General features: G+C 38.6%; 1 protein-coding gene across 1 annotated transcript; it reads right to left on the reverse strand.

Annotated features, from left to right (window-relative positions):
• Nucleotides 1–119: 119 nt before the first annotated feature.
• On the reverse strand, nt 120–25,836 carry LOC131252084 (NAC domain-containing protein 89-like). Its single transcript, XM_058252995.1, has 4 exons — nt 25,482–25,836; nt 14,340–14,608; nt 8,763–9,077; nt 120–782 (listed from the first exon to the last, which is right to left on the reverse strand). The coding sequence occupies exons 1-4, from the start codon at nt 25,627–25,629 to the stop codon at nt 279–281; spliced, it is 1,236 nt and encodes a 411-aa protein (XP_058108978.1). The 5' UTR covers nt 25,630–25,836; the 3' UTR covers nt 120–278.
• Nucleotides 25,837–27,696: the final 1,860 nt, after the last annotated feature.

Raw genomic sequence — 27,696 nt, forward strand, 5'->3', positions numbered from 1 at the left:
CCACCACAATATTCCTTCAGCCCAACAATCACTGGATTGGCAAAACTCTCCTAATGCAATGCCACCATAAATGACTGGATTGGGAAAATTCTCATTAGTATTTTTAAACATGCACTTCATACCTGTAATAGGCTCTTCCTCATGTTCAGATTTACTTAGCATTTGTTGAAAATCAACGTTTTTGTAACTCACTATGTATCAATTTCAGCACTCCACTGCTCAAACTGGGTGCTGAAGGAAGCACTCCAACCTAATATTTACATTTCATTACCATATCTTTACAACATGATGGTCGACGTGTACCTTGTGAAATTCAAGATCAATCTAAGCAACAAAATAAGTGTAACCAACAAAGCCATGTACAATAGAACTCTGAACATGGAGCGAGGAGAATCAACCATCCATAGTAATTTTCTTTTCAGGCCTTGTCCAAGCAATGCTGAATCTTGCTGGATTACAACTCCAATAGAAATATCATTGCCAACTCCTGTCATCTTTGTATGCCGATGCTTCAGATGCTTCGTCTCCAATCTAATCCTCCTATTCGCTGTGCCCTGATAAGGAAGCACCCGTGGCATGCTCATGTGTGTTGGCTGTCTAATCTCTCTCTCTATTCCGCTCTTCTCATCAACAACTGGTGATGGGATTGAATTTCCACATTGTGAGAATTCATCCTGACTGAAAATATCATCTTCCATTGGGTATGAGAAGTCTTTGAGATTGACGATGTCGTCTTCCATTATGTCAGCAAAACACTCCTCTACATGACCTGTTTCCCTGTCCTGCAATGTAAGAAACAGATAGCATGAGAAAACCATACTGATGCTCCCTTAATTTTCAAAAAGTGACTGCTGACTTTTGATAAGATTAATTTTCTATATAATGTTGTGACGCAACCTGAATTAATAAAACCTTGCAAACCAAAATTTGAAGGACTGACGAGGGAGTATGTCAAAGATTAAGCATCAGAAGAACACAGGAGAAAAGGCGATCCTTCCATGTGGTATAGCTTCATTCTCAGGTTTCTGTTTTGAGCATTTTTTAGCTCACTTCAAGGTCCTACTCAGATGTAAGATGACTTTTTACACGTTTTGTGAGAGATTTAATCAATTTCAGCCTCAAATTGACTGAAAGATATATGACAAAAATAAAACAAATTTTAAGTATTTTTAGATGTCAAAGATAAAGCATCAAAAGAACACAAGAGGAGGTCTCAACCACTAAATCCCTTAACCATGCAGTAAAGCTTCATGCTCAGGTTTCTGTTTTGAGCATTATTTTATTTTTATCTTTTTTAGCTCACTTCAAAGGTCCTACCCAGATGGAAGATGACTTTTTACACATTTTGTGACATTTAATCAATTTGGACCTCAAATTGACTGAAAGATATATGACAAAAGTAAAACAAATTTTGAGCATTTTTAGGTTTTAAAGGATATCTTTGGTGTTTTCCAATATTTTCAATGGTTAGTGGCTTGGATTAAAAGTTGACAAGTTTTTATAAGATTAATGGTTGTGATTAGAAGTTAGCCAGGTTTTGTGTATTTTCTCTTATGAAATAATATATGAATAAGGAATACAAATTTTATGAAATCTCTTCATATTGTAATTGGAAGTTTTGTACAACTACAGTATGCATTTTCTGGGCTTCTCTACATAATAAGAGGACGCTGGTGGCATTGCTATGTCATGCACGTTAACTGTTGCCTGTGGTCATTGTACAGCTTTTGTGGTACAAATGCTGATCGTAGTTGTCATATGCAATCGCATATGCCATGATGGCATATGAAATTTGGATAGTATGCAATGGCATAGTTTTGTATGCCATAAAAAAATAAATATAAAAATAAAAAACCCAATCACTCATAGCAATTATACATAGTTTTTCTTAACTTATTAGAATTTTTACTATTTTTTTTTTTTCAATAACTTTAGATGGTCTAATAGTCAAACTACAATGAAATAGGTAAAAAGAAAAGAAAAAAAAAACTCCAATCCAATCATTGTGGCAATTAGACATAATTTTTTAGAAATTTTTTTTATGAATTTTCACTTTTTATTTTTTTAATCTTTCAAAAAAAAAAGCAACAGTTTGAGCGATCGCTAATGCAATTATGCGATCGCATAAGCAATCAGCCCGCGCTAATGGCTTATGGGATTCTCCGCGATTTGACAACATTGGTGCTGATGTCCATCATGCATGAATATCCAAGTTTGGACATTATGTGGGCCACACTTCAAGTTTTCCTTGGCCAAGAAATGGAGAATATGATCAGGTTAATCTGATCTTTCCATGCATTTCACAAAACATGGACAATCTGATGAATGGAAGTTCCTGATTTCTCTGGAAACCATGTAGAAAGTGGCACGTTGATGAACAGTTCTAATCCTGCACATTGTGCCACACTGAAACATGGCCTGTGTACTTGCCCTATGTGCCCGTGTAGGTATGCCAAACCTGGTACGCTACCAAACTGTTGTAAAAATGGTGGACGGCCTGCTTGTGGTATGTGTCCTACAGCTGAATGAATGTGTGATCTGAACTGTCCATCGAGTATGCCCCATTTTAAGGATGCCTTGTCCAAGAGATGGAGAGAATCCATATGAAAACGAGGCAAAAAAAAAAAAAAACCTTAGCATGTTCATTCGATCTGTCCATTGTCTACACAGTGTGGAACATCTGATGATCTGATTTCTTTCACACCCATCTAGATAAGGGAACCTGCATGGTTCGGACGTTGCCCGTTGTTCTGCTTACCCCAGGGGCAAGAATATATACCATATGGCTTATATTTGCATTATTGGCCTACCAGAACTGAAACAATTCTAACGCCTTTTACTGGGCCTACACGTGTATTGTTTAGCCAACGCATAAAATGGAACTGCCTGCTGCTTCAGTTTGCATACCACTCTCGTTCTCGAACTCATTACTGAAAACCTTAGGTTTCCCTAGTGGATCCATCCCTATCCTTTTATTCAAAAATTGTCAGCTTGAGGTATATTCTTGCTCATCTAATTTTTTTGGTTTTTTTTTTTTTCTTTAGCCTTTCTCTCGGTAGAGTCAAATGGCTACTACTCGTATGCTCTTCCGGATTTTTCCTGGCATACCTTGTTAATGGTATTTGCTTGTTTCCTGATTTTCCCCTTTTCTGAATACCAGATACCAGCCTTTTTACCCCTTCCAAAAAGATTTTCAAACTGCGTACTGTCAAGATCTGCATGCATGCTAACTTGGCACATATCCTAAACATTCATCCAGGTGTTAGCCATTGAGAACATGCCGTAGTCCAAATGTTGGGATGATGAACTTGTTAGTTTAGCCAGATGTGTATGAGAAAATATAGGTGATTAGAAAATGACCAATGGTCCACATGCAACCTACAGGCCTTTTGGGCCGTCCATGGTAGGCCTCTTTGACAAATAGCACAAACCTTGAAAATGTGTGACAAGTTCGAAAGGATGCTGTAAAGAGAACCTTCATCCTCAAGAATCGGGATTGGCCTCATATCTCATCACACGCACCTACTCTTGGGCACATCCTACCCATCCCTTGTGTGCGTGCGTGCTTGCTATTTATACATATGTGTATGTTCGTGTAAATAACATATATAGATGCATGCATACCTACATAAATACATCTATATATAGGGTTGCATATAGTTGCAAGAAGCATGCAACAAAGTGGCAACAAATTCGGGCGCAAGAGCGGGGAAGCATCTAGTTCAAAATGTTACCAAGTATAAACAGCCAAGAAGTGGGAGAACAAGTCCAAATTGCAATTCAAAGTGGGAGCAGTGACTAGTTAAGGATCATGCAACCAAGGAGAGGCCCTCACATGGTAGCAGTACAACCACAACTTGAGGTGGCACTGGGATATGGTGGGCCCCACGTTATGCGTGCATCCGATCTGCTACGTCCATCATGTTAGCCCCCCTCATGCTCATCGTGTAGTCCTAAAATCAGGTCAATCAAAGACTAGACTGGGCCACACCATAGGGAACAATGTCAAATCATGCCTATAACCTCTAAATTAATGTGTATGGCCCAAGTTTTGTAATGGCCTATTTTTATTTTTTTTTTGGTGTACAGTAGAAAAAAGGAATGAATCTTAGAAAGTTAGAAAGAAAAGAAGGAGAAGAGGAGAAGTGGGACCGTATAGTTGCACGAAGCATGCATGCATACATAAATACAGGGGTGCATATAGTTGCATGAAGCATGCAACAAAGTGGCAATAAATTCGGGTGCAAGATTGGGGAAGCATCTAGTTCAAAATGTTACCAAGTATAAACAGCCAAGAAGACGGAGAACGAGTCCAAATTGCAATTCGAAGTGGGAGCAGTAACTAGTTAGAATGATCATGCAACTAAGGAGGTGCCCTCACATGGTAGCAATACAACCACAACTTGTGGTGGCACTGGGATATTGTGGGCCACACATTCTGCGTGCATCTGATCCGCCACGTCCATCATGTTAGCCCCCCTCATGTTCATTGTATGGTCCTAAAATCAGATTGATCCAAGACTGGGGTGGGCCACACCATAGGGAACAATGTCAAATCATACCTAAAACCTCTAAATTAATGTGGTATGGCCCAAGTTTTGTAATGGCCTATTTTTTATGTGTACAGTAGAAAAGAGGAATGAATCTTAGATAGAAAGGTAGAAAGAAAAGAAGAAGGAGAAGAGGAGAACGGGGAAAAGAGAGTGTTTAGAGAAAAGGAAAAGCCCCCTCTTCTACTCTCTTTTTTTTCCCCTTCTAAAAGATGACAATTTATTAAAGCAAATGGCAAAGCTGAAAGAATACGAAAGAAAAAAAAAAAAACACAAACAAACAAACCCAAAATGCGCAAAACAAGCCACAACCCACTTAAACTAGATGCCTCAATTTTCGAGAAGGCCACCAACCATTCGAAAACATACGATTATGCTCTTAAGAAGACTCCCTTTGGATTACTGCAAGTATCCTAAAAGCATTTGTTGTTCCTTTCCTTCCAAACAGCCCATAGCCCAGCTAGTAGAGAAAGCCTCCACAGCTCTTTACCCCATTTATCTGTGTGCCTCTGCCTAAAGAAGTCTTCAATAGATCTCAGCGAAACCCATGCAACATCAAAGAGCCTGAAAATCTTTACCACACCTCCCTAGAGAACTGACAGTGTAAGAAAAGATAATTCATTGATTCCTCATATTACCAACACAAACGACATGAATTAATGAAGACAAGACCCCCTTTTCCTCAAGTAACCGATTGTCAAGACTCTACCACATCCAACTATCCAAGTGAAAGACGCCACCTTAGATGGGACGCCATAGGACCAAAGGAAAGAAGTATGCGCTTTAACACTGGCAATATGGCCACATGAGAGCATAGAACAAAGAGATTTAACTGAGAACTTCCCCAGCGCCTCCAACCACCGAACTGAATGAACACCCTCCAATAGAAAGACCCCTGCCAATAGATTTAAAAGAGCCATCAACTCTTCAAATTCAACCCAATAGAGATCTCTTCTACATAAAGGAGTCCAAACCCCTCAAGCCTCTTGGAATGAGAAACAACGATTAACTGATATGTCAAAATCCACAGCCACTAGAGCAAGTCTTTGGAGTTGATCTTGAAGCTTCCGCTCACCAAGATGCACATCCTTCCAAAACCTCACCCTAGAACCATCCCCCACCCTAAAGCCCACCCCTCTTAGGACCACATCTTTTAAACCCAGGATCGATCTCCATGCTCCTGATGCTCTATGCGAAGAAACACGATTAAGCCACCAACCCTCCCACTCCACCCCATACTTTCTAGCTATTAACCTCCTTTCACAAACCCCCCTCTTCCGTCCCAAATCTCCAAATCCATTTCCCCAAGAAAGCCTCATTCATTGAGCCCAAATTATGAATCCCCACACCCCCTACCTCTTTCGGGCTATAGACATCAACCAACTTCCTACAGTGAAACTTCTTTTTTGTCTCCCCTCCTTGTGATAGAAAATCCCTTCCAGGCTTCTCCAAGTTGTTAAGCACCCACATTTGAAAAGAGAAAAAAATAAAGGGAAAGATTCAAAAGCACCACTTTAATGAGAACAATTCTGCACCCCAAAGTTAGAAGCCTACTCTTCTAAATTGATAGCATCCTTTCAAATCTTCCAATGACCAGATCCCATAATTGCTTTTTAACCTTCCCAATACACAAAGGAAGGCACGAGTAAGTTGAAGAAAGGAACCCCTCCCTACCACCAACATTTGAGCAAGATAACCCACTTACTCCCTAGAAAACCCTATTCCTGACACTACTTCAAACCAAAAGATCACAATCTGAAGATTATCAACCTAGAAGGCATCTAGTTCACAAAATGGTATTGTATTGTCCACAAACTGTAGATGAGACACTTGAAAATCCCCTCTATCCATCTTGAAGACGGCAAATAAACCTTCACTCACCCCTTTTAGAAGCATTCTACTCAAAGCTTCCGCCACAACAATGAACAACAACGGCAAAAAGAGATCCATTTGCCTTCGACCCATAACCGATTTAAAGAACACTATGGGGGAACCATTAACTAAGATTGAAAACCTGGCCAAGCCCACACATTCTAGGATCTACCTTCTCCATTTAATCCCGCACCCCATCAGACGCAACATGTAATCTAGGAATGTCCAATTAATATGATCATAGGCTTTTGTCGAAATCCAATTTGCAAACCACTACCCTTTTCCCCTCCTCTGGCATGAATTGATAATTTCATTTACAACCAACAAGTTTATGCAAAATTTGCTTGCTTCTACAAAAGCCCCCTACACCTAAGAAATTATTTGACCCAAAATTACACAATACCTAGAGGCAAGAACATTAGCCAAGATCTTGTATAAGGCTCCTATGAGACTGGTCATGCAAAAATCTTTTAGGTAATTGGCAACTTCCCTCTTCAGAATCAAAGCTATAAAAGTAACACCCAACTCCAATGCTAGCTTGCTATTATCTACAAACTCACAAAAGAAATCCATGACAACTTTTTTTAACATTTCCCAGAAAATCTAAAATAAGGCGATAGAAAACCCATCTAGACCCAGTGCTTATCCGTCCCCAAATCATAAATTGCTTTCTACACCTCCTCCGAAATGGCCCTTTCCAAGGACTCGACCTCTTCAATGGATTAATTCCTCAAACCCCAAATTCTTTAGCCAAGGTCTAACAATTTCTGGACCAGAAAGTAAATCCTTGTAATATGACACAATGGCATCGCAAACATTAGACTTCCCTTCTTTTCGAACCCCATCCACCACCACAATTTCAATTCTATTGGCACGTGCTCTTGCACTAGTGAAACCAGGAAAAAACATGGTATTACCATCCCCCTCCTTAAGCCACATTGGGCGCAATATGTTTCCACTTAATTTTCTTGTCCTTCAGGTGGTTAGTGAAAACCACCCAAAGGGACTCCCTAGGACTTCGCCCTTTTCTATTTATATAAAAATAACTTTAAAAGTTTACAAGTAGGCCCTCATTCCAAAAAGACCCGTTTTAAACATATATCTCAACACTTCCCTCAAGTTGGGCATAGATACCTATCATGCCCAGCTTGCTAAGAACATATTCTAATCTTGACTCAATAACCCCCTAGTGAAAATGTCAGCAAGCTGATTCTCAATTGTTTCAAATGGTAAACAAAGATCTTGAGAGATGGCTTGCTCACGAATGAAGTACCTATCAACTCCATGTGTTTAGTAGGGTCACATTGAACTGGATTTTGTGATATACTAATTTTGCATTGTTATCGCAAGACAGCTTCATAGGAGCATTTACCTTGATTCCCAAATCATGTAACAAGATTTTCAGCTACAGTAACTCTGCTACACTATGTGAGATAGCCATGTACTCTGTCTCAGCCCTAGAATTAATCGCTACAATGTGTTTCTTGCTTCTCCAGGTGACCAAATTTATTCCCACAGAAGTACAATATCCTGTAGTCGACTTTCAGTCATCTACACTTCTGGCCCAATATGCATCAATGTAGGCCTTCATGCATAGATGCTATGATCTACAAACAAAATGCCCTTCCCAAGTGATGCCTCCACATATCTCAAGATTCTTTAAACCGCCTCCAAGTGAGAACCCCAAGAACCTACATAAGCTGACTCACCACAATTATTGCATATGTTATGTCAGGGTAAATGAAAGAAAGAGTAGTCGGCCAACCAATCTTCGATGCATCTATTTATTTGGTAACAACTCCTCACTATAGCTAAGCTTATGACTAGGATCAATAGGAGTGTATGATGGTCGAGAACCAACCTTACCAATCTCCTACAGAAGGTCTAAGATACACTTTCTCCAAAAAATAAAGACACCCTTTTTGATTAAGTAACCTCTACACACCAAGAAAATATAGGCTTTGAATCTCCTAGGAATCTCTCTCTCTCTCTCTCTCTCTCTCTCTCTCTCTCTCTCTCTCTCTCTCTCTCTCTGGCTCCAGTCCAGGCTATTGGACAACAGATGGATGGGGTGGCCGTCATGCACATATCATGGTGGGACCTTGGGATGCAAGCCAACATGGAAGGGTGCAACAGATGGATGGGGTGGATGTCATGCACATATATCATCGTGAGACCCTAACAGCTCGACCAACACTATGGGACCATATGTGTGTGTGTCGACTTGTGTGAGGAGTTAGATCATGTACATAATTCCCACATCTTCCAATAGGAACTCATGCAATAATGTCCAGCATAAGTTGTGTTGGCAACACGGAGACAAGTTAAAATAAGCCATACCTGATCACTGATCTTGGAGCCTAGCTGTGTAGAATATCTTTTATTAGGTTCTGCTTGAACAGATTCAGCTTTATCAACAGCCCATTCAACAGATGCAAAATCCAGACCATTGCTCGGCTTCCAGAAGGAGCATTTCATTCCCTTCTGATCCTCATGCACTTTCATCTGTGAATGCTGCCTGTTGTCACCAGATTGGGCAGCAGCAGGATGTGTAGCCCCAGTATCTGGGGATAATAGGCCGCTTTCATTGACTAACTCATGGTCTGGACCACTATTTTCTTGCTTATTCCAAAGGCGACAAAGGACAAAGGTATCCTGCAAATATAAAAGTTCAGCATTCAGCACATAGTATTTAAACTTCCTATAAGATATCATTGAGCATAGTGTACGACCGTAAAGTTTAGCTCTTCTTACATGGTCTTTAAGAGAGACTAAGTTCTTAAACCATAGAGAAGGCTGCAGAATATTTTATAAAGAAATCCTCAACTAATGATGACATCAACAAGAATATCATTTCACATTGCAATTACTTAATGGTCAGTTCTAGTAATTGCATTTTCAAGCAACATAAAGAATGAAAAAGAGATATTTTATTACTTACATAAAGGTAGATAAACAAATTAAATTTGTACAGTTTCAGATGCAGCACCAATTTTTCTAGGTCTGGCCCTTCTATATAGAAGATGCACTCTCACATTTTTATCTTTCTATGGGTCCCTCACCTCAAAAGAGACTTTGAGGTCATAAGAAATTATGCCTGTGTGCAAGCACATATGCTCCTGTCCCTTATGAATTAAAATTCAGCCATGCTGCGCAGCATATTCATATTCCTCTATCAGCGTGAATGACGCAGACAAAAGATATGGGTCGTAAGAAAACAAACTTCTGAGGATTATTCTGGATTGCCCAAAAGGAAGAAGAGAAAGAACACCAAAAATTTTCTGTGGGTTTTCATGTTGTTGCCACTGGATGGTTCTCATTGGAGCATTATGCCTCAGATCTCTACTCAAAAAGGAGATTGGCTGCAAGGAAGTTGTTTTCTCAAAATTAATTTCATCACAAGTCTTTTCAGTGGTTGGGTTTACTGATGATTTAGTTATCGTTTTGTTATTTTATAATTTAGTGCATTTAGGATCATGGGTATTTTTTAGAACCTTTTAGAAGGCTCTAAACGTACTTTAATTCTATTTTCAGTTAAGATAGGACTTCAGTTCAAAGATTGACTTTCTAATCACACTAATCACGGGGGGGTGGTTGTTGGCTGCAGTTTGTAAGATTTTTTGCAGTTCAAGTTTAAACCAAAGAAATCCATCTTTCAAGTATAAAAAAATAAAAAAATAAAAATAAAAAACCCAAAGAAATCCATTTTGGAATGAAAAAGTTTTTAAGAAACTTTCGGTTTGATACTTAGGAAATGATGTTGTGTGGTGGTTGCTAATCTGATTTTTAGAAAGTGATGTGGTTTGGGTATCCCCTTTTTCACATTAAAAGTTGCATGTTTTCTTCCTCTCTTTTTCTTTTTGTTTGTTTTTTTTTTTTTTTTTTTTTTCACTTTTTTAAGCTATTTAGGACCCCACCCTTGCAAAATATCAATTTACTTTTTGTTATTTTACAAGCTTTGAGAGAAATGGGGAAGATTTGGGGTTTTTGAATACCAAAAAAACATAGAGTAAAGAATTCAAGATCCGATCTCTAAACAGAATCAAACAGTGTTTGTTCCCATATTTTTCCTCATCAAAATAGGTACAAATATATATATATATATATATATATATTTGATGAAATCTTTTTTCCCCCTTTAATTTGATTTTCAAGGTAATTTTAGGAAGACACTTGTACTTTTTTTTTCTCGTGTTGTTCTTCATTTTTAGGCATTCTTTTTCATACTTTTGAATGAAGATGCCAAAGTGGAAGGCTTCTAATGACCCTATGTGTGACTATTGTTCTAAAGTGGGTGATGATAACAACCATCATCTTAGGTGTAATTTTTGTGGAAAGTCATATTGGGAGGTTTTCAGATGAAAAATCACACAGCCCAAACCAAGAAAAAAGTTTCAGCACATACCCAAGTAGGTGAGAATTTGTCGGAGAATTTCAAGAATTTATTGAGCGGCATTGGCAATGACAACCAACAAACGAACAATTTCCAATTATATTAATGAGAGGGAAAATGAAGAATGAGGCAGATGTAAAAGAACCTAGTGAATGACTGATTTTATAACTAGGGACGGTGGAGGGAAAGGAAAGCAATCCACTCGTAATCAAATTTGGACGATGCGACACAGGGAAAATGTATGTCTTTCCATTTCTAGATTTATTTTGCAAATGCCCTTCCATTTAATTTTGTTAAGTCTTCTTTTTCTGTTTTTTTTTTTTTTTTTGTGGGGGGTTGCATCTTTCAAACCCAAGTTGAAGCTCCCAAGCAATCATGAAGTCAGGAATAAATATCTAAAGATGGAAGTGGACAACATTGAAACGACTTTGAAAACATAAAGGAGTGGGTGAAACTGGATGTAGAATCATGTCTGATGGGTGGACCCATGGTACAAATAGGTCTATTACTATCTTTTTAGTAAAAAGTCCTAATGGGTTTTTTCTTTTTCTTTTTTTTAAGATCTGTTGATACGTGGGACAACTTTTTTTTTTTAATGTAGATAATAAATTTGAACTCTAGATTCAATAGTTGAACAAGACAAGGAGTATAATGTGGTTCAAGTGATCACAGACAATGCATCAGCCTACAGGAAGGCCGGTCAAATGCTTTTGGAAAAAGTAGCTATTTTAGTCACTGTGTGCAGCATAATGCATTGACCCATGATTGCCGATCTAGGAATCTCTTGACCATAAAAATTAACTAAAGCTTTCACCTACATGACAGTTTTTACTGAAGTTGCATTCCAAGTACTGCATCTAGGGGTGGTAATGGGTCAGGTCGGCCCACAGATCAACTGGCCCACCCCACTTTTGAGGTGGGTTCGGGCAAGCTAGATGTGTAGTGAGTCAGGCCCGGACTAGAAAAGTGACCCATTTAAGTAAATGGGTCAAGCTTCAGTTGAACCCTACCCACCCACATAAATTATCGATGGGTTGGGCTAGATAACCATGACCCAACCTAAAACCCGAAACAAAATAAAGAAGAAAAGTACAGATGAATCTTTTATGTATGTACATTTCCACTGTCCAAGCTAAGTGCATAGCCTTAGTGTCAGATTCAATTCTTAAACCTCAATTGGGTCGTGGCAGCTTGGGTCGAGTCAATTGAGCCCGACCCATTTACAAATAAATGGGGATCAGAATTTTAAGTGGGTTGGGTCCCAGGTATTCAAAACCGGTTATGTGACGGCCACTATGCAACAGTAACAGTGGGAATTGTGACACATTACCAGGCCATAATGGCCATTATGGAAAAAATGGCCTGTAACAGCTGTAATATTTTTTTTAATGGCTTTAATAGCTGTTATGGCCTGTATCATAATGATAATTACGGCGGCTATTGGCCACCATTACCATTATTGAATACCTTGGTTGGGTTAGGTCAGAGGGTAATGGGCCATGGGTCGGGTTTGGGTGAGAATTCTGAGCCCGCTTAGCTAATGGGTCAGGCTTGGGCTGACCCCAACCCAGCCTGAACCTAACCCATTGCGACCTTTAACCGCATCCTTCTACTAATTTTTACACCACTAAGACTCTAGAACCTTCTTCCAAGCCTCCCAATTTAGCATTTGTCCCCTTTCTAATCGCATCAACCAATGCCATATTATCTACAAAAGTTATGCACCAAGGAATCTTATCCTTGATAGTATTGGTTAATGCATCTGCAAAAAAAGAAAAGAGTAAGGACTTGATGCCGACCCCTAATGAAGATCCACTACTACTAGGAAGTCAATAGTCTCAACATAGGCACATTTTCAATCTTGAGATGCACCTTTGTACATGTCCTTGATAATATCAATATATCCTCTCGGTACACTTTCTCCTCATTGCCAACCATATAAGCTCCATCTCTCTAATGAAAAGTATAAATCAATGGCCCATTTTTATTTTATTTTTCTGAACTCTTGTTTATATAGGTGATGGACACAATTGCAGGGAAGAAAGAAATATAATAGATATAGATATAGATATAGATATAAAACCACAACAATGTGTATTTGATCATCATCATCATCTAAGCCTTCTCCCAATTAACTGGGGTTGACTACATGAATCCTGTCCCGCCATTCCACACTGATACATTGTATTTCAAATAAAAAGTAACTCATTGGTTGTAAAAAACTCATAGATTGTAATAAACCTATGTAAAAATTATTAGACATCACTTGATTGTAATCAACCTATATAATATTCCATTACATTGCATCTGCAAGAGTTATGTGCTCTCATTGCCGGTCCCAAGCCCAGAAAAAGGAGGATCACATCAAGTTGGCAGCCGATGTCAAACTTATGCCAGAACTTCCATCATGAATCCAAATGATGTGACATTCCAAAGGAACAGGATTCATGTAGCCGACCCCAATTAGTTGGGATAAGGCTTAGATGATGATCATCATCATCATTGAAAATAGCATAAATGAGAAATTGTAACAGACCATCATCACAAGGAGAACCCCAAATTAGCCTCATGTAACACACAAGCAATCATGTTGAGGTTATCTATTTGGTGCATCAGCACCTGCAGTACTTATTATGAGCTCCCAAGAAAATTGGGCATGTGATATTGGGTCCATGGTCCATTGAGCCACCCTGGATTACCTAAGGCCAAAAGTATCAACACCATCCAACAGAGTAACAGTCATATCCATGACCTATGTGTGCAGGGCCACAAACCGGAGGTCTAGGATCATCCACTTCATGGAATTTGCAGATAGTGGTTGATCAATGGTGGGTAGCCATCCACCACCCTATGAATGGCAAGGATCATGGCCCTCTGTGCCACGTTTCCAATTTCAGTGCAGGCACCAGGTAAGGAAAATTGCTCTGCAATGTTCATGTTAGATTTTTCCATAAATGATTACAATAAAAACATGATAATCACAGCTAGAAGTTTATATTCCAATGCTAATTGACAATTTTATTATCAATGTTTTTCAAGGATTTAAAATCGCTGCAACTGGATGAAGAAGATCGTCTATCCAACATTACGTTTGATAATCGAACATATGTTCAAAGACCAGGCCCCGTACATGCCATGACATGTGCCAACATGGCATTTGCATTAAACAACTGAGGTATAAATCAGGTAGAGCCACCATCTGGATGCCCTGCCCCAAGGATCAAGAGAGTCCACTCATCAAGAGGGTCACAAGTTGCAAAACAATTTGATTGCTAAAACTACTGGTGCAATTTTTCTAGTTGTACGTTTTCTTTTACAGTTGCCAACCTAATGACTGCACTAGCCTAATTCCGGGGCCAGGACACAAAGTGGGGCCAACCAAATGGGGGGCTTGGATCAAGCACACATCTGCCATCTTCTCACATGTGGATGGGCATGTACAAGGATTGGGCTATACATGCTCATGAAACTACCAAGTCCATTAAACAACCACCACTATCCTAATAAAGTTGACAAAAATTCACCTTAGGTCCATCGAGCTGATTGCCTTTCACACAATATTCATGCATTACCCAGTCCGTTCTCTGCCCTTTTGGAGCACGGCCTTTATGGAACACTAGAGTCCTCTTCATACCGATTAAACTGGAACCTGATTTTATGGCTCGCTCTTTTCCAGTTGCTTTCCAATAACCAGCTTCTGTAGCCCTGTTAGTTTTCGAGCCCTTCGGGTATTTCTTGCCACGAGGAGTAAAGAAGAACCACCGATGGTCCACTGTCTGAATAATGGATTTGGCTGGTCAAAGTTAAACCAGCAATAATCAGCTCCAAACTTGAATGAATTCCATTGGTTTTCATATAGAATTATCTCAAGGTTGCAAAAAAAAAAAAAAAAAACGAGGGTCGAAACTGCTAATCATTTTGATAATGCAATTGCTAACAAGATTTATTTAAAATACACCAACAAAACCCCAAAAGAATTGTGTCACATGCGTATACATATGAATACTCAAAGAAAAAAGAAAAGAAAAAAAAAAATTGGAAAAAAAAAAAAGGAAGAAAGATATCCATGAATCAGACACCATGATTAGTTAACTGTCTTTCTTTATAGGTAAGCTAGGCCTGAACCCAAGACATCAATTTTGAAATGCAGAATCTCTGCCGTTAAGCTATGGGCTCAAACCCCTTGATTAGATCATTTGCTCAGGCTGTTTTCAGATGCACAATTGCATTGCAATAAAATCTTGTGGGAAGACAATTGATAGAACTAAGAATGAGGGTAATTCAAAATCCATGAATTTGAATATCGGTATGGTATCGGCAGATAAGGCCCTATCATATTCGTATCAGTCAGATACGATACATGATACGGGTCCGAATTGGCTTGTCTCCAACAAAAAAAAAAAGAAAAAGGAGGCTTGTATAAACACTAATTCAGGGCCAATACACCTAATACGGCCCAAAAAGGCCCAAATTTGATTTTTGTTTTTCAAAATCCCTCTCATTTTTCATCTTCCTTTCTCAATTCAAAATTTGGGGAAGCTTAAAAAGTCATTTTAGACTAGATCTACACCTATTTGGGGGGTCAAAGTGCAAAATCTGAGTGGGATGCAACTAATGGCAGAAAAATGGACCATTATGGAAATAACTGGAAAACATGGTAATCCATCACTTTTTTCAGGTTTTCTTTCTCTTTTTCTTTTTTTCATCTTCTTCTTGTTAAATTTCAATGTAACGGGCTATCCAACCGAATCATGCTTTATTTGTGTTCACTTAGGGGCCCATTTGGTTGACTTTCAACAGCAAGCCAATAGACATCATTACTATCAAAGAATGTTCTAGCGCACCGTTATATACATGCCCAAAATACAGAAAAAAAAAAAAAAAAATCCCTTAGATTCTTGATTTTCAGTTTTTCCCTTTTCTAATATTTTTCCTTAATTCTTTTGCTTTAAAAATTTTTGACTAATAATCCTTCAAAAAATTCAACTAATACGGTCTGATATGGGTTGATACGGACATATGTCCGTATTTTATCAGTTTTAGCCAGGCCCATAAGCCCCTCAATATTGATATCAAAACTGCCTTCGAAACAGTCTAAGCAACACACTCGAATAGCAGATTGCGATGGTCCGGTCATATTTGCTACAAAAAGCAGAGATGGATGATGAGAAGAGCTAAAAGGACTTGGATGAATGTTGTGAGAAGGGATATGAAGGTAGGTTTACTTAGCCACTAATAGGAGTGATTGGCAAATCAGCTTTCATAAATGGATAATGATGATGATGAATTGAATTGCAATAATTAGTTCAATAAAGCAGAAATGACCCTAAATAGATGGATACGGTTATGATGATGGTGAATTGAATTGCAATAATTAGTTCAATATAGCAGAAATGACCAAGGAGAACCCAACCTTCTGGGAGAAGGCTAAGATAATGATGAAAGTTAAAATGATCCAATTTATTATTACCTTCCCTAATATTCATATCATTGGACTAGGATCCAAACAGCAATTATTACTTTAGACTTGTACGCGAAAGGGATGTACTAGCAACTTAACAGGTACTTCACCATAATGAATAATGGGACACAAGATTACAATCTGTTTATTCCTTGATTCACTTAAATGTTTTTAGTTCAGTTTAGTTGTACTTGTACCCATTTCCAGAAGCAGCCTTAGGAATTTAAATAAATAAATAAAAACAATTCTTGGAGAGAAATATCAACAGTGAAACCTTAAACAACAAGGAGAGTGCCATTTATTACTTAGAAAATATAAACTAAGAATGTGAAACAAGAAATGGCAATTAAACAGCAAGGAGGGTGTCATATTGAGGTTCCTGGATGACTCTCGCAACTTTTTAAACTCACTGCATACTCTAATACTGAATGGGCTGGATTACCCAACGACCAATGGTCTACTTTTCGCCATTGTGTATTTCTCAGGTGCACTCTTGACTCTTGGTGTCCCAAGCTTGTTTCTCATTCTAGTGCTGAAGCCAAGTATCATGTTATGACATCTACAGCTGCTGAGTTAACTTGGCTATAGTTTATACTTCGGGATCTTCATATTTCATTAACTGGACCTTCTATTCTTTGTTGTGATGATATTAGTGCTACATATATAGCAGAAAATCCAGTCTTTCATGCATGCACAAAACACATCAAACTTGACTATCATTCCATTCATGAGAAAGCTGCTTCAGGATAAACTCGTGCCATGTTTGTTCGTTCTTCTCAAAAGTTGGGCGACACTTGTAAGCTGCTTACACAAGATCATCATCACTGAATATGTACCAAACTAGGTGTTCAACCTTCGCCCACACACAGCGGGGAGTATTCAGAAATAGTGGTGTATGTTTGGAAATTGTGGTGCGATTCATATGACAGCAGTCTTGTAATCTCTATGTACTATGACGGTCCAACAATGCAGGATCACTCCCTTGATGCACATATGGAAGCATCTCTTCCCTCCTAGAGTAATTGCCTTTTGTTGGTTAGTGCATAAGGTCAAGGTTCTTACTATCAATCATCCAAGGCACAGGAATGTGATCACTACCAATGGTTACTATCTCTACCTTCGAGCTGAGGGGTGGGTGGACCATCTGTTTATGCTAGGCCTGGCAACGAGTGGGCTTGCAGCTGTTTCAGGCCCAGATTTTGAAATGGTCAAGCCAGGCCTATTTCAAATATTGATTTTGCCTCACCCAGGCCTGGCCTATTGCCAGCCAGAGTTTATGCATTGAAACTTCGAGTGGAATTATGATGGAAAATTCATAGCCTCTTGAGGGTAAATGCCTAGTACTATCCAAGAGTTGTTCTTGGTATGGTAGGGGCTTCAGCTGGGAAGAAGACGCAAAGCTATATGGCAGCCCTCCGTAGCCTCTTTTGGTCAATTGGGACGGAAAGTAATAATAATGTCTTTTTTAACTTATAGGTTGGACAATTAGCTAGAGCAGCATGTGTTGTAGCGAAACTGATTGCAAGAGATGGTAAATTGGCCGCATTAAGAATACCATCTGAGCAGTAAGAGTCCAACGATAATGTCTTCTAGAGAATCGGAGGCCAGGTCATAAGTTGGGCGTCTGGACTGGTTAACTGGAATAGGGATCATTTTATGTCTAGCAGGGCTTTTGTCTTGCACTCTAGTTGATCTTTCATCATATTGAGTTGTATCTTGCCGTTATGTGAACTATTTTAACAAATAATTATAGGCCTTCAAAAAGATATGAGGGTATTCTTGTAATCTATGTAAATCTTTTAGAACGGTTCTGCCCTCATGAACGGCGTATTTAACATACCACCCACCTAATCCTCCAGTTCTGCCCTTTAGTTCCTCTACTTATGCATATTTTATTTTCACAGGGGCTTATATTGTTATTTATATAAAGTGAGGGTATTTTTGATATTGGGTTTTATAATTTGAGTGAATAAAAGCAAAAGGGGGGACATCCAACCCTAACTTCTCTTTTCCTCTTTCCCATTGTTTTTATCTCCTCTCCCTTCTCTCAACTCCTCTTTCTCTTTTCACACAAACTTTCATGGTATTAGAGCAGCAATTGGTCAAGCTTATTGTTTCTACTTTCTCTTAAATATCTCTTCCCTTTTGCTCTTTTTCATTCCCTCTTGGGCTGAGCATCCCTCAAGGAACCTAGGGTTTCTTGTCTCTAGTGTTTCAGCCATGTGAAGAGTGTGGTAATGTGTAGGTGATTGCTACAAATTCCGGCGTAGGAACGTGGAAATGTTGGGCTGGTTAGTGCTTCAAATATCAAGCATGTACCATGTTACCGAGTGCAGCAGGAGTAATCATCCCTTCGGGAGCAATGTAAGCAGTACTTCCTAAGTTCTGATCTCTTTATCGAATTTAATTCAAATGAGATGAAGCATGAAGAGCATACACCTAGTTGTGTGAATCCATCTAACTTTTTTAGGGTGCAAATTGACCTACTAAGGGTGCATTTGGTAAAACTTAATTTTATGACTTATCACTGAAAATTGATATTTTTAGTGATTTTGGTAATTCAAATCACTTGATAACTAAAAAAATTAAGTGCTTAATTATAAATATCACTTAAATTTTGTAGCTTTTTTTTCAGCCACTGCAGCTTGACCTAACGCTTATGGCGGAATGCGGTAAGTGATTTCAAAACCTATTAATATTTTAAAAGGACAAAATCACCCCTAAAAGAGTTTAAAACCATTCGTTCTCTCCGGTTCTCCTGTTCCAGCTTGACCCAATAGTGTGATGGTGATTAGATAGTGATCCATTAACAAACTACAGAAACATAACTGCTTGATAGGCCCCACATGTCACTAACTTGTGGTGGGCCTCACCTTCTAACCCAACATGGATTCCATTCAATGATACCCAGTGCATAATGTTATGGATGCCCATGGTTTATCATAGATAGGTATATGCAGGTTAATTTAAACTATTTTGTTTGTTGAATGATGGATAATAAAGATTTTGTGACGTATGCACCTATAAGATAAAAATTTATACATGCATGGATCACTTGTTCGACAGGATAAGAATATTTTTTTGAGACAAAGCATTTTTTTTATTCAAGGTCATCAAGCCAAAAGCATGTTTTAGGTGGGAACCTAGAGATGAATGGCCCGATATCATCTAGTGTGCGATGTCGTGGTCCACCAATCGAAGGGTTATTATTATTTTATCAACAAGAAATAGCACACGATCTATCAGTTCAAGGGTTATATTTGAAAAATGTATGTGGATAAGTTATTCGTATGCCAAATTTAGTGGCATGGCAATAACATGTTTCATTTCATATTTTACAAAAGATAGAAATTGAGGCAACAGCGGCAAATATGAAAAATTACCAATTTTTAGACATTTGTGCTTTGTTTTTACCAAACAGATTTTTGTTAAAAAAGTGGTTATTTTCATATATCAGGACTTTTTTCAGATAAATTACTAAACAGATTTTTCAGTACTTGTATGTACTTAAATTCAGCACTATAACTTTTCAGCAGTTAAATTAATTTTCAGACTTTATTTTTCAGTTTACCAAACGACACCTAATTTAAATGAAGCAAATTATCTCCAGCGGTCCACATCCACACAAGTTTTCTTGATGGCAAAAGGAAAGCTAAAATATATGAAAGGAGAAACTGGATGAAAAGTGATAGTAAGTATGATGAATGGATTCAGGAAAATACTCAGAATATGACATGGTTGTGGAACAATTTGAACACCTCCATGATTGAGAATATGGTAATTTTGGATACGGCCAAAAAAGTTTGGGATACTCTACAGGAGATGAATTCATCAAAGAAAAACATCTCTCGTATCCATCAGTTGTTTAAATAAAGCTTCATTCTCTAGTAAGGGGATAAATCCCTAGGTGAATATTTTTCAACAAGAGTTGCTTACTAACAATCTAAAGAAGCAATTAGAGCACCATGAAGAGTTTTGTGTGGTCAAATTCGCGTTTGGTTTGAAACCAAAATACTGACGCAGGCTAAACATGGGCCTGTGATCCATGGGCCAGGCCTAGGCTCAGGCCCATTAAGCTCAGGCCCAATCCCCATTGCTGGCCCATCAATAAGGAGGCTCAAGCCTCCTATTTAAGTAGGTAGCTAGAAAAATCAATTAACTAGTTATGCAATAATCAATCAGCCAAACTTCTTGATTGCATTCTTATCCCTTATGCATCTCTTTTATAACTTTTCCAATTTTATAATAAGTCATTGGTTGTCAATGAAATTATGAATCTTCCTCATATGTATGTCCCAATACTTATAAAAAGGTCTGACATGAGTACTATAAAAGCGCCTTTTGAATTGAATAAAATTTCTGAATCGTCTCTTTCTACTGTGTGTCAATCTTGTGCTTAGCTTGGAGGTGCCTACGTCCGATCGAATCCTTCCCATCAGCCGGCTACGCCAAATATGAACCAATATGTGTGCAAATCTTTGGTGGTACAGATGTTTCATCATTAAATGAAGTTTATGCCCATCCTCAACATGTATCCTTCAGTTCTAATGTCCAGTGTAGTGGAACCAATGACAGATCTGCATTAGTGTCATCTACTGGACGAGAAGGTGGTGGACAAGGTAACCAAGGTGGTAAAGATGGTCGTCATAATTTTAGTAGAGGTCATGGGCCTCAGAAGTGTACCCATTCGGGTTAATCACACAGCGAAGAGGTGTTGGGATGTCCAAGAGCAACCAACCTAGGCTAATCAAGCCTCTTATTCCCAAGACAGCAACAAATCTCGTCCGACTAGTTCTGTGACTGCATCTCAGTCATCCATTGCCTCCGGAGATGTGGCACACTTACTAAGGATGAGTACGTCAAGTTAGTGAAAACTCAGCCTACTTACAGTGCCTCTTCTTCCTCTATGGACATATTTGTAACCTTAGGTATAACTTGTTTAGCTTCTCAGTCTTCGGCTACGTGAGTCATTGATTCTAAAGCATCTGATCATACGACGAGTGCGTCCAGTGCCTTTTCCTTTGTTAATAAACCTTTGTCGAGTCCGTCCGTTACTTTGGGTGCCCTATCCAAAGTATATGGAGTGAGTATGGTTCAGGCTAGTCCCTCAATTTCATTGTCTTCTATTCTTTTTCCCTAAATTCCTCTTTAGTATTATGTCAATGAGTAAACTCACTAAATCTGTTAGTTGTTTTGTAAGCTTTTACCCTTCCTATTATGTTTTCTATGATCTAAAGACAAAGAAGACAATGGGTGGAGGACATAAACATGGTGGCCTTTACTATCTTTATTGTGAGCTAGTTGGAGCAACAACCCAAACAAGCATCTCTTCTAACCAATGGCACTATTGTCTGTCGCCTTGGTCATCAATCCTTGAAGAGTCACAAGGGTACAGTTCCATCCAATGTGCTAGAATTAGAATACGAGGTGTATGACTTATAAACATCATTGGGTCTTCTTTCCCCCATGTTTGGAAAAGCATAGTAAAGTTCCATTTGCTTTAGTACATTTGGATATTTAGGGTCATGTTCAAGTGTTTAGTATGTTAGGATATAAGTATTGTGTTACTTTTGTTTATGATTTCTCTCGAATGACTTGGCTTTATTTAATGAAAGATTGATTTGAGTTATTTTCTATTTTTAAAATGTTTCATATGGAAGTGCAGAATCAATTCAGTTCTAAGTTATGTGCACTTCAATCCAACAATGCAAAAGAGTATGTATCAAATACATTTAATTCATATTTATCTAAACATGTTGCATTTTGCATCAAACACCGTGTTGCTCACACACCATAGCAAAACAACAGTGCTGAAAAGGAAAAATCGTCACTTAATGGAAGTTACTCGTGCATTGTTAATTCATGTAAATGTTCCGAAAGACCGTGGAGTGATGCCATTCTGACTGCATGTCACCTAATTAATTGAAGCCTTCCACCATTCTAGCAGGTTAGTCACCTCATTCTGTTTTGTTTCCTGAGACCGTTATTTTCTCTTCTCCCTTAACTTTTTCAGTGTGTTTGCTTTGTCCATAGATTGTAGCAGGGTTCTGATAAATTTGATCCCCAAGCAATAAAATGTGTGTTTCCTGGATATTCTAGAACATAGAGAAGCTATGAGCGTTACAGACTCAATCTTTATATACAAATCGTGTGCCAAATTACCTTCTTTGAGTTAAAGCCTTTCAAATGAAGTTAAAGCTCTTGCAATAGAAGATCCCGCATCCTCTCCTACAATGATAGTGTGTCTCCCTATAAAGGTCCATTCTATCCAGCCACTTCCATGGCTTAGTTCCTTACTACAACTAAACCTACTCTCAAGGTATATTCATGACGAAAAAATAGAAATGGTGAAGTTGTCTATCACTTGCCATCTACCAAATCTTCTTCTGAACCTTCTGATCTTGTACCTCATGATTCTTCTTATCTTCCTATTGCACAGAGGAAAGGTAAATGTTCTTGTACTGAATATCCTATTTTTCGATTTATCACTTTCATTTTTCATCTCCCATATTTAATGAATTTGCATTATCTCTTTCCCCCCATTCTATTCCCAAGTCATATCAAGAACCCTTGTCTGGAAGTAGGCTACGGAAGAAGAGATGCTTGCTCTCCATCATGCTGGTACTTGGGGCCCTGACCCATCTTCCAGTTGGTAAGCACGTTGTTGGATGCAAGTAGGTGTATACCATTACGTTTGAGTTCGATGGAACAGTCAAAAGATTAAAAACTCAATTAGTTGTTAAGGGATACACTCAAACTCTCGGAGTTAATTGCACCAAGACGTTCTCTCCAGTCGCTAAGATCAATTCCATCCGTGTTTTCTCTCAATTGCCACTAACCAATGCTAGACCTTATTCCAACTTGATGTAAAAAAATAAAATAAAAAATAAAAAATAAAAAAGTCTAATTGGAGCAACCACCTAAGTTTGTTGCTCGAGGCGAGCTAGATAAAGTGTGTAAGCTTCATAAGACGATTTATTGGTTGGCACAATTGCCACAGGCATGGTTTATCAACTCCAATAAGGTTGCGTTGACCTATGGGTTACAAAGGAGGTAGGGTGTGTCTGGCTTGAGTGTTTTGGTTGTGCATGTAGATGATATTATGGTCATGGGTAGTAACAATAAAGGAATTAAAGAACTCAGCAGTACCTTCAACATCATTTTTTCATAAAAGGTTTTAGTTGTCTTCAGTATTTCCTTAAATTAATGGATTAATCCATCACAACAAAAATATATTGTGGATTTACTTACAGAAACATGTCTTCTTGGTGCTAAGCCTGCCAACACACGAATGGACCCTACCCATAAACTGGAGAGTGGACAAGGAGAAGCAGTTGAAGACCCAGAAAGGTATAGGAGATTGGTTGAAAAACTTGACCCTACCCATAAACTGGAGAGTGGACAAGGAGCAGCAGTTGAAGACCCAAGAAGGTATAGGAGATTGGTTGAAAAACTTAACTATTATCCAACCAAACTTATCGTATGCTCTTAGTGTGAGAGTCAATTTATGAGTTCTAGAATTCCATATTTGCAAAGGGTCATCTACCCTAGATTTTTACAATGCCAACCACGATGTGCATGTGAAATTCACTCCAACAATTAGGAGTCGATTGGCAACGTCGATTATGTGGTAATCGGTGGTAATGGATGCGAATCATAAAAAGTTTTTGTGTTTAGCAACTTGTACAGCGGTTGTAAATGGATTCCATTTACCACCAATTCAGTCTTTTTGAAATCAAAAGGTGGAGGTGCAAATCCAACACCGGTTACCATGGATTCCATGCGTTGACGTTAGTGAGCTTCTACATGGTGAATTCAATTCAAGAATTGGTGGGCCCCACCATGATGTTTAAGTGAAATCCACCCCGATCACTAGGTGCGTCACTCCATTAGCCATAGGGCCCAAAAATCAGCCTGGTCGGTGATTTAGCAAGGCCATACAAAGGAAAACAATTGGAAGAGTGACGCACGCCCCTATTTTTTCAGGGTCCACTGTGGCGATTATATGAAATCCACTCCAACTGTTAGATGCAAAGTTAAAATTGAGGCCTCGGGACCAAAAATCAGGCCCACCTGTGATTTAGGTGGGCCAGACAAAGGGAAACAGTTTGGAGGGTGAGCATTGCTCCATATACTGCTTCCAATCGTGTGGACCACCTAAATCATAGACCATGGTGACTTTTAGGACCTACGACTAAGATGGGATGATGCACCTTGTGATCAGGGTAGATTTCACATAAACATCACAGTGAGCCACGTGGGAGAATATTTTAGCTCTATGTGGTTGACATCAGTCAGCTAGAAGCTTCAAAATCGCCCAAAATCCACTCCAAGAATTAGCAAGCACTGGAGCAGATCAAATAAGGAGATATGAGTCGTGATCTCCTTTAGATGTTGGGCCACATCGTACGACTCAGTTACCCCGTCACGCCTGGCTGGTGCGGAGGTGGGATCTTTGGCATTCCACTGTGATATTTAAGTGAAATCCACTCCAATCACCAGGTGTGTCACTCCATTTAAGCTGCGGGGCCCAAAAATTAGCCTGGTTTTGGAGGTGGAAATTACCAAGATGCCTCATTTATTTACAGCAAAATTTCTTTGGGATTTTTTTATACAGCAAAATTTCTCACTAATTGGGATTTTACAACAGCAGTGGTTTTGGAGGTGGAAATTACCAAGATGCCTCATTTATTTATTTATTTTACCAAGCTGGTAATTGTAAGACCCACTTGCATGTGTATTATCCAAGGCGTCCAACTGATGCACCCAACCATAATGATCAGATGAACAGAAAATATGCTAGATCCAATCATCAGATGGCCCACCCGATGAAAAATAATTTTCAACATCCAAAAATATCCAAATTTGCTTGTAACCCACTCAATAATTTCATAGGCTCAATTTTTTGTTGGAGTGATCACTATGGTCCGGTGCATATGTTAGACCGCTTGGATGTCATATACATACATAATTCTCGACTTCAACGTTAAAAATAAAAAATAATTAAATAATTAAAAAAATAATTAAGGGCATTTTGGTAATTCTATCTTCCAAAAATTACAAACGGAGGCCGTATGTCATGAAATCGGAATTTCTGCGGAATTATGCTGTAAAAACCCTTCTGCTTTTTATGTCAGAATCTAAATGAAAACCCTAAAGAAGAAAATTATTACAAGAAATAACATGAAGAGAAAGAAAATCTCACCAGGCAAATCCCAAGGCTCGAATTTATAGATGTCCACCTCGGAGATCACCTCCACGCTCTTCTCCTGACCGTCGATTTTCTTCTTCAGGTAGTAGTTTACGAGCTCCTCGTCCGTCGGATGAAACCGAAACCCAGGGAAGTTCTCCATATCAAGATCCCTAAGCAATCATCCGTGTGCTGACTTACTGCTCCGCATGCAGTCTCTTCCTTTTTCCTTCTTTATCATCCTTTTTGAAAAAGGCCACTCTGCACGTGATCAGCACGTGAGGTCATCTGCCGTTTCATGATTGGCTACGTGCACTAGGCTATTCCGAACGTGACATGAAGTATGCACGGGAAAGGGACGAATTTTTTGCACTTAATGCTGAATTGGGAAAATGTTTCGTGATAATTAGTGGTTGTTAACGCAACGTTAACGTCGAGGAAGGAAAGCGTTGAGTGGTTTTTTACTGAATTCTTTCAGTGATAGGAGCCTAGCTTAACGATGATTGCAATAAAAAATTTTACTTCTAAAATTATCCCTTTTTCAAGTTGTCATGGCAATTTCTTCTCTTTAAATTGTTTACACAATGCAAAATCAACACTTAACCTTTGAAACTTTTTTATGCCCCACCATTATGTATGTGTTTCATCCATTCCATTAATTCATTTTTAAAGATCATTTTAGGGCTTGATACCAAAAACAAGAAGAATATAAATCTCAGGTGGGCCATACCATGGGAAAACAATAGTGATTGGATATCCACCATTAAAATTATCCTAAGGCCCAATGTACTATTTACTTGACATCCAATATGTTGATTAGGTCATATAGACCTAGATGAATGGAAAAAACAAAAATCAGCTTAGTCCAAAACTTTTATGGCCCTCAAAAAGTTTTTAATGGTCGATGTTCATTCAACACTATTTTCCTCTAATGTGGTCCACTTAAGATTGGGATATACCTCATTTTTGGTCTCATACCATAAAATGATCTAGAAACATAGATGGAAGGCATGGATGAAACACATACATCGTGGTATGGCCCACATAGCAATGACCATCAGCCATTGGCTGGTGGCAGGGGAGTAGCCAATCTGTTGCCGCATACGCGGATTGGATACTGACAAGTTAAGTAGCGAGACTCGCTTACTGAAGTTACGTCACCAAGTTATGTGGGCCCCATCATGATGTATTTCTGTATCCACGCTGTCCATCCATTTAGAAATATACTTTTAAGTAAGGATCCAAAGAATGAGTCAAATCCAAAGCTCCAATGGACGTCACCACAGAAAACAGTGAGGAGAGTGACGCCCACCATTAAAAACTTAAATAAGCCACAAAAGTTTTTGATCAAGCTGATATTTGTTTTTTACCTTCTTTCATGTTTGTGTTAACTTGTGAACAGGTTGGATTTCAAATAAAAATCACAGTGAGCCTTAGGAAGGTTTCAACAGTAGGCATCAATCTCGCCACTATTTTTTGTGATGGGGTCAACTACATATTTGGATCTGCCTCATTCTTTAACTCATGCTCTAAAATTAAATCTCCAAATAGATAGACGGTGTAGATAAAGCACATACATCATAGTGGGCCCATGGAACTTGATGACGTCACTTCGGTAGCGAATCTCGCTATTCAACGTGTCAATAGCTAATCCGCATCCAAGTAGGATGCGGATTGGTTCATGTACCTCACACCAGCTATATAGCTGTTGTATTGATGTCAGCAAGTTCTGTGGGTCCCATCATAAGGTATGTGTTATATCTAAACCATCCATCCATTTGGCAAGCTCGTATTAAAGCTTAAGATAAAAAATAAGCTACAACAAGCAGCGGGGGTTTTAACGACTACCATTGAAACCCTTTTTAAGGTCACAAAAGTTTTGGATCAATATGATTTTTTTTCCTCTTCATACAAGTATTTGTGACCTTATGAACATATTGGATGGAAAATAAACTTAAATAGGCTACATAAGTTTTGGATCAATATGTTTTCACTTCATCCAATTGGGAATGACCTTGTAAACGGTTTGGATAGTATATAAATATAAGGTGGGCCTTATTTAAAGGTTTTGTTGCTACCGGTGTTCAATCCTATACAACACGTAGTGACAATCTTCCCGTTAAGAGGAATTGAGGGCCTTATGATGATATTTTAGTTTTTTATTAAGTATTTTAGTTTATTTGAATTAAATATAATGATTTTATTTTCATTTAATAAAAAATAATTTCTT

Source organism: Magnolia sinica, chromosome 1 (genome assembly GCF_029962835.1).
Source record: "Magnolia sinica isolate HGM2019 chromosome 1, MsV1, whole genome shotgun sequence".
NCBI lineage: Eukaryota > Viridiplantae > Streptophyta > Magnoliopsida > Magnoliales > Magnoliaceae > Magnolia > Magnolia sinica.